Genomic DNA, 8,115 nt, shown 5'->3' on the forward strand with positions numbered 1-8,115 from the left:
GATGTTAGGAGACCTCTACAAACATTCAGGTGGCAGCCTTCCCACCACTAACCTTAAAAAAGATTATGGCAGTGGGCCCAGGGTCAGATTGAATAGATGAGAAACTATATGCCATGTCTTAACTGCTCTCTGAACCTTTCTCTGTTGGCTGGACTGACATTTTCAGTGACTTTTCTTAGAGCCTTGTTTAGACTTTCTTCCTAGAAAATTCTAGATGTCTTCCTAGACTCCCTTCTCTAATCCCTCCCTTGGCATTATTAAATCACAAAGAACACAACTATCAGAAATTAAAGCCCTCTCTCTCTTCAGATGGTCCCCTTTCAACCTGAACATGTGTTTTTTTTTTTTTTTTTTTTTTTTTTTTTTTTTTTTTTTGGCTGAGCACAGGGGATTTTATTGATGGTACACGACAAAGTGGGGCTCCCTAGGCCCCTCCCCTCTTCAAGGGGTCTACATGGAAACTGTGAGGGGAGATTCAGTGTGGCGGGGGACTGAGTGTGGCAGGGACTCCCCAGCAGTGAGGGCCTCTCTCTTCCTCTTGTGCTCTCGCTGGGGCTGGTGGTCCAGGGGTCTTACTCCTTGGAGGCCATGTGGGCCATGAGGTCCACCACCCTGTTGCTGTAGCCAAATTCGTTGTCATACCAGGAAATGAGCTTGACGAAGTGGTCGCTGAGGGCAATGCCAGCCCCAGCGTCGAAGGTGGAAGAGTGGGTGTCGCTGTTGAAGTCGGAGGAGACCACCTGGTGCTCAGTGTAGCCCAGGATGCCCTTGAGGGGGCCCTCCGACGCCTGCTTCACCACCTTCTTGATGTCATCATATTTGGCAGGTTTTTCCAGACGGCAGGTCAGGTCCACCACTGACACGTTGGCAGTGGGGACACGGAAGGCCATGCCAGTGAGCTTCCCGTTCAGCTCAGGGATGACCTTGCCCACAGCCTTGGCAGCGCCAGTAGAGGCAGGGATGATGTTCTGGAGAGCACCGCGGCCATCACGCCACAGTTTCCCGGAGGGGCCATCCACAGTCTTCTGGGTGGCAGTGATGGCATGGACTGTGGTCATGAGTCCTTCCACGATACCAAAGTTGTCATGGATGACCTTGGCCAGGGGTGCTAAGCAGTTGGTGGTGCAGGAGGCGTTGCTGACGATCTTGAGGCTGTTGTCGTACTTCTCATGGTTCACACCCATGACGAACATGGGGGCGTCCGCAGAGGGGGCGGAGATGATGACTCTTTTGGCTCCCCCCTGCAAATGAGCCCCAGCCTTCTCCGTGGTGGTGAAGACGCCAGTGGACTCCACGACGTACTCAGCGCCAGCATCGCCCCACTTGATTTTGGAGGGATCTCGCTCCTGGAAGATGGTGATGGGGCTTCCATTGATGACAAGCTTCCCGTTCTCAGCCTTCACGGTGCCATGGAACTTGCCGTGGGTGGAATCGTACTGGAACATGTAAACCATGTAGTTGAGATCAATGAAGGGGTCATTGATGGCAACAATATCCACTTTACCAGAGTTAAAAGCAGCCCTGGTGACCAGGCGCCCAATACGACCAAATCCGTTGACTCCGACCTTCACCTTCCCCATGGTGTCTCAGGGATGCGCTGGCGATGCAAAAGAAGATGCGGCTGACTCTCGAACAGGAGGAGCAGAGAGCTGAACATGTGTTTTTTAAGAGGACCCAATGAATTAATGAGGTCTGTCTTCACATCATTGATAAAATGTAGCTTCTGCAGAAAGGAGCTTGGTGGGGGCAATTCCTTTAAAGGACTTGGCTAAGAATATTCCAAATAGAAACTATGAGATCTTTGTGTAATTTTTAACTCTTGCATTTTAAACAGCAGTTTACCATATAGGACTGATGGGGGGAAATGTACTTTCTGGTAATGACCAATAGATACTCTAATCTTAGCTGATACAGGTTACAAAAACTCTGCTAGCCCTCGAATATACTATTATAATTCCCTTTCTAGTACTTAGTAATCATTTTTCCTTGGCTAACATTTTGCACTATTGTATAATGTAGTTAGCCTTTAAAATAGCATTTACAGACTCTTTTGATCACATCTACAATGTGTGTTGAAATAGGAAAGTAGACAGAGTCTTAATGGAACCCTGTATCTGTGTACTGGCTAACTGTCAACAACAGGGTAATGTTTGATAAAGGAGACCATATTTGTAGGTTGGGGAAAGTGAAGGTCCAGGCCTGTTTCCCAACCCCATTGCTTATTTATTGAACAAATAACGCTGGCTGGTCCTCATTGGGTGGTGTGGCCTCATCGAATTTACAACACGTTTTTTTCTTTTTCCCAGCATGGGTTTTTGGGCACCAATGTATAAACAGAAGCACCTAAATGAAGTGCTTGATAATTCATATATTTTTAAAACATGGAAACGTGATACTATCAGTTATCTTTCACGTAAGAAGTGAGACCTAAAGTAAGGAGACTGATTTGTGTGTGAGGCTTAAGAAATCAGGTAGTCTGCTTATATGCACACCTCATGCATCTTATATTTGCATTCATACATATAAATCATCTAAACTCATTTAAATATAGAGTGACACTGAAAGGGGAGTGTATTTGTAATTCATCAGCTGATATGTTTTCCTTCTAAACCGAAGGGATCTTATATGCCAAGGATAGATGTGTTGTAAGTACTGGGGACTAAAAAGGAATCTCAACCAACATTGAGAAGCAAATTTCTAGAAGTTTAGTTAAGAAAAACTTTAACGTAGTGGTAAATTTTACTCTTCTATTTTTCAGTCCCTTCCTTTTGGCATATGTAACTAAAATGATCTATCTTGCCTGCTTTCCAAATGTGATCACCCAGTTATACCTTTGCTTATTCACCAGCTTTGCCTCCTATCTACCGCTAGCACCCTGCCACCCCCATCATACACCAACTGGCTCCTGTTTTAAATAACTGCCTACAGTGAACAATAGCGACTGCTTAGTGCCAGTTCTGGCAAATAAAAATAGCCCTTCCCTTTCCTTTAGAAACACCAGGATGATATTATTCCACCTTTATTTTCAAGTTAAGACATGAACCTTAACTCTCTGGCTTGAGAGTTCCTTAAAGGAACAAGTGCAGATTCTCTTTAGTAGATTTCTCCAAAGTGTGTGTGTGTGTGTGTGTGTGTGTGTGTGTGTGTGTGTGTGTGTGTGTGTGTGTGGTGTGTAAAGATGAAAGGCAGAGGAACATTCTATTTGGGTCATTGACAGATGTTGGAATTTTATAACAAACAAAACAATTGAGTATCCTATAAGGTGCCCAACCAAAACATCCCTCACTGGCATCTAAGTGGAATCAGATGGACACAACACAAATGCATTTTGTTTTTCAAAGTGAATGGGATATGTTCTTGATTTTTTTACACAAGGCAAGCCACTTGGCATTAGGCAGGGGTTAGATGACTGTGGTTGGGCTGGGCCAAATGTCAGAAGTGCTGGGCTATTTGGAGCCCCTTTCACAATCTTGAATACAACTGCAAGGGCTCTTTTGAATAATTGGAATGACTTGGCACCCAAAATTTCTAGGGCAAAGGAACTGTAGACATTATCTAACTCAATACCCTCCCTTTGCAGATAAGGTAAATGATACCCTGAACTGTTACTCAAGTTTCCCAAGGTTCCATGGTCAATGAATCCACCATGCATACACCCAGCTCCTTGTAGAATGTTCTCTCTCTCCGCCTGAACTAATATATCTGAGGCTTCCCATCAAGGCCCAGGCCCACGTAAGAGACAGAAATACTGATTTTTGGAAAAGCAGTTTGAGATACCACTTAATCTGCATCTATAACACCTAAAATTAAAGCCCAGTATGAATCTCTAAACAACTTTCCTGCTGGAGCAGTCATTTGAAATAGACCATTGGAAACCTGCTCGTTGGTGTCATGGAGAGCAGGGCATCAGGAGTTAGGGGCATCTGTTCCACCCCTGTTCCAGGGGTGGAACATTATCTGGAGTTTTGAAATATGAATGTACATGGAAGTCGTCTAGAGAACTATTTATAATGCAGATCCCAGACCCTTGTTCCTCTAGATAGGAGCTCCACGGGTCTGAGGTAGTGCTTAGTGGCATTTTCTTGGACAATAGATACAGAGTATTACTTCATGCTTCATGTTCTCAGTGCTAGAACTATCTCTGTATTATAAGACAATTTACTGCCTTCATGAAGCTTTGAGTCAAGTGTGTGTGTGTGTGTGTGTCTGTGTGTGTGTGTGTGTTTGAGGGGGCAGGGGAATAGCCAATAAATGCATCATAAATAAGTGAAATGTAGAGTCTAATAAATAGTGTACATTTAAGATATAATAGATTGAAATATGGTTGTGTGGAGCTGTACTTGCTAGTATGGACAGGGATGGCTTTTCTGAGACTTGAGTAGGGAGGAAAGACTTCGTGTGAATGGGGGCCGCAAAGAAGGGTGGAGTTGGCAGGGACAGTCGGGGAGGGAAGCAGGGTAACCTACAAGGTCCCAGAGTAGCCAGGGGCATGTCCTGTGCTCTGTAGTGAGGAGTGTAAAACTTGGGCGTGATTTCCTTCGAATTGCAATGGGCAGCTGTGGAGTGGTTTTTAGCAGAGGAATGATACGATCCAATTTATGCTGTCAAGGGATGCGTTCTAACAATTGCCCCAGGTGCTTCTGCATCAGACCCACACTTTGAAACTCTCATTAACGTGTGGTCTTGAATAGTGAATCATCTTTCTGAGTTTCAGTTTTCTTATTTTTAAAGTTTAATTCCCGGCTATCCCTATATCATAGGATTATAAAAATCAAGCATTTCCTTGGGAATAATGTTGAAAGGTATTTTTTAAAAAGAGTTATTTATTTATTTTTACTTTTATCTCTGTGGCAAATGGGGAGACAGCTGTCTGGGACATAATTCAGGGTTGGACCACTGAGTTTGAAAAGTCATATACTTTAGAAAACCCACTTGTATCCAACTTATTTTTCTTCTTTCCTGTATTCATTGTAAGTGGATTTCCCTTTTGTGTATGTATGTGTTTGAGACAGATGGCAACTTTACAGCATGATGTTAGAAGAAAAAGTGTTTGGAAAGGGAAGAAGGAAGGCAAACAAGAAAAGCAAGCCTTGAATAAGCAATTTTTCATAAAAGGAATACATTCTGGGACAGTTTATTTTTGTGATCTGCCTGGAATTTGGGGACAATGTGCTAGAATTTCTTTTTGCCTTCAACTGGCAGGCTGCCTAAAAAAGGTGGGACTTGGAAGAGAGACACAATGTTTCTATTAAAATAAGGCTTTATTGAAAGCAGGGCCAGTGGCTAAAGTTAGTCCTTAGCTTTTTTAAGGCACTATGGCTGGGTCTATGTGAATATTGAAGTAGAGAATGGAAACTATTATCCAGCTTGGGCACCAGGGCTCAAATATCTAAGCACCATATTCAGATGATCACAGACCAAGTAGTGGGCTGTTTTTGAAAGAGACTTTGAATTTTTTGGAGAATTTCTCACTTTGTTTACAGAGTAAACACAGTCTATGTTTGAGGTAAGGGTGAGTTTAATGTATTCTCTATTTCCAGAAATACTTATATGTGTTTCTTCCATGTGGCTTAGGCCTCTTACTATTAATGCTCATAGGAAAAAGCTTCCCATGACTTGGGGACCATCATGGGCTCTGGTCACATCAAACTCTTTGCCAACATTACATTCATTCTCCAGGTGTAGAGGGCTTACTTCTAAGCCAAGTTCTGGTGCCTACAAAATCTGAAAACACTGGTTACTTTTCAGTCGTAATCAATAGTTGTTATTTTAAGATTTTGCGTTTGAATCAGCCTTACCACTTTGGAGTCACAATCGGTTCTTCATTTTCTCTTGCTTCCGTCTCTGATTGCATATTCTATTACTTTTTCCTTTGACATGCCATCCAGATAAGGATGGTATTCATTAATGTTTATTGGGCTTTAATATATGTAAGTTGCTGCGCTAAGTTTATTAACTAATCTCAATGAGTTCTCATAATTATTATTAAGTCGATGCAGTATTTGCATTATTTTACAGTTGAAGAAACTGAGATTATGAGATGTTAAGGCACTCATTCAAGATCACAGAGCTGATAAATGGTAGAGTAAGGACTTGAACCTACAAATTAATTACTTCAGTCAACAATAAATTATTGTGTGAGTTGATGGGTTAGGAATTTGCTAGACATTGGAAATAAAAAATAGAACAGGGTAAAAGGGGAAACTATATGAATTAACCCATAAAACTTTCCTGAGAGTCATTAGATAATTAATGTGAAGATATAATTTGTTCATGAATGGGAAGGCTAATTATTATATATATGCTAACATTCCTAAATTATTTTTATAAATTTCGTGCAGTTTCAAAAGTATGATTATTTTATTTATTATATCAAAATGACTGCAACATTTCTTTGAGAAAAAAACACAACTATAGTTCAAAATCTACAATCTATTTTTTAAAGGAAGTGTAAAGCCATGGGAATTCTCTATTTGACAGTCCAAACTACCCACCAAGCTAAAACAAGCAAAACAATGTAGCAGATGCATACATGGTATGAAGTAGATAGCAGCAAGCCAGACTCATATCTATGGAAACTTAGAATGTGATACAGGTAATATCACAGATTTCCAGGGAAGAAAATGTTTAATCAATAAATGGTCTTAGGAAAATTGCTTTACAATTTGAAAATATAAACTTAAAACATTACCTTGTCATTTACACTAAAATAAATTGTTTTTTTTTTTGTTTGTTTGTTTGTTTTGTTTTTTTGAGACAGAGTCTCGCTCTGTTGCCCGGGCTGAGTGCAGTGGCTGGATCTCAGCTCATTGCAAGCTCCGCCTCCCAGGTTCACGCCATTCTCCTGTCTCAGCCTCCGGAGTAGCTGGGACTACAGGCGCCCGCCACCTCAACCCGCTAGTTTTTTGTATCTTTTAGTAGAGACGGGGTTTCACCATGTTAGCCAGGATAGTCTCGAACTCCTGACCTCGTGATCCGCCCGTCTCGGCCTCCCAAAGTGCTGGGATTACAGGCTTGAGCCACCGCGCCCGGCCAGAATAAATTGTTAATAGCTTAAAGAGATAAATTTAAAAATATAAACCCATTAAAGGACGTGTAAATATATATGTACCATACCTCTAATGGGAAAAGACTTTATAAGTATAAAAAATGTGTAGAAGCAAAAAAGAGGTGATAAGAATAGACTACATAAAATGCATATGTTGATATCAACAATGGAATCAGAATTGAAGACAAATGATAATTTGAGATAAACTTTTTGCAAAAATAATGCAAGACAAAAGACACACATACTATATGATAAGCTCCTATGGATGGATGAGGAAAGAAAGAAACCAAATGCCTTGCAAAATATACACAAACTATAAATATAAATGTGTATGTTTACTACATTTGTATATTAAATTTATTTAACTTCATTATCTATCAAAATATGCAAAAATGAAGAAATCCCACCTTTTATTATCAAGTTAGCATAGACTTAAGCGATGGTGTTCTGTTACTCACCATGGTCATGGGTATGTGCAAAAGGGCTTGCTTATCCAGTGACGGGGAAGTGAACTGTTAGAATCTTTCCACAGGGCAGTTCTGTAACGTGAACGGAGAGCTTTAAAATGTTTACAACTATGACTTGAGAGTAGCCTTTTAAGATTTTACCCTGAGGAAATAATCAGCAATATATTTAAAGAATTACATACAGACATGTTTGATGTACCACTTTTTGTAAAAAAAGAAATTAGAAATGTCATGAATGACCAACATAAGGAAATAGTTAAATTTAAATACTACTCTATTATAAAATATGAAACTATTTAAAATCATGATTTGAATGAATAATTTATGTTTTAGGGGAAAATTCATAGTAATAGATGAAACAAGAAAGATCCAACTATATATATTTCATACTCCAAAAAAATCTCTCTTTTTATATATATATATATACATATTTATACAAACACATAGGCACACATATACATACTCATATATATGAGTATATTTCTCTTTCCCTGAAAAGACATGACAAGACATTAAAAATGGTAAATAGGTGCTTTACATCATATATTTCTGTATTTTTTAAGTTTCTTAAGGTACATGTGTTAGTTTTATAATTTAAAA

The 8,115-nt window shown here is 40.1% G+C and overlaps 1 protein-coding gene across 1 annotated transcript; it reads right to left on the reverse strand.

Moving 5' to 3' along the window:
* Window positions 1-336: 336 nt before the first annotated feature.
* LOC104673551 (glyceraldehyde-3-phosphate dehydrogenase) lies at window positions 337-1,644 on the reverse strand. Its single transcript, XM_010377639.2, has one exon. It carries the CDS (start codon window positions 1,578-1,580, stop codon window positions 573-575), a length of 1,008 nt encoding a protein of 335 aa, XP_010375941.2. The 5' UTR covers window positions 1,581-1,644; the 3' UTR covers window positions 337-572.
* Window positions 1,645-8,115: the final 6,471 nt, after the last annotated feature.

Source organism: Rhinopithecus roxellana, chromosome 17 (genome assembly GCF_007565055.1).
Source record: "Rhinopithecus roxellana isolate Shanxi Qingling chromosome 17, ASM756505v1, whole genome shotgun sequence".
NCBI lineage: Eukaryota > Metazoa > Chordata > Mammalia > Primates > Cercopithecidae > Rhinopithecus > Rhinopithecus roxellana.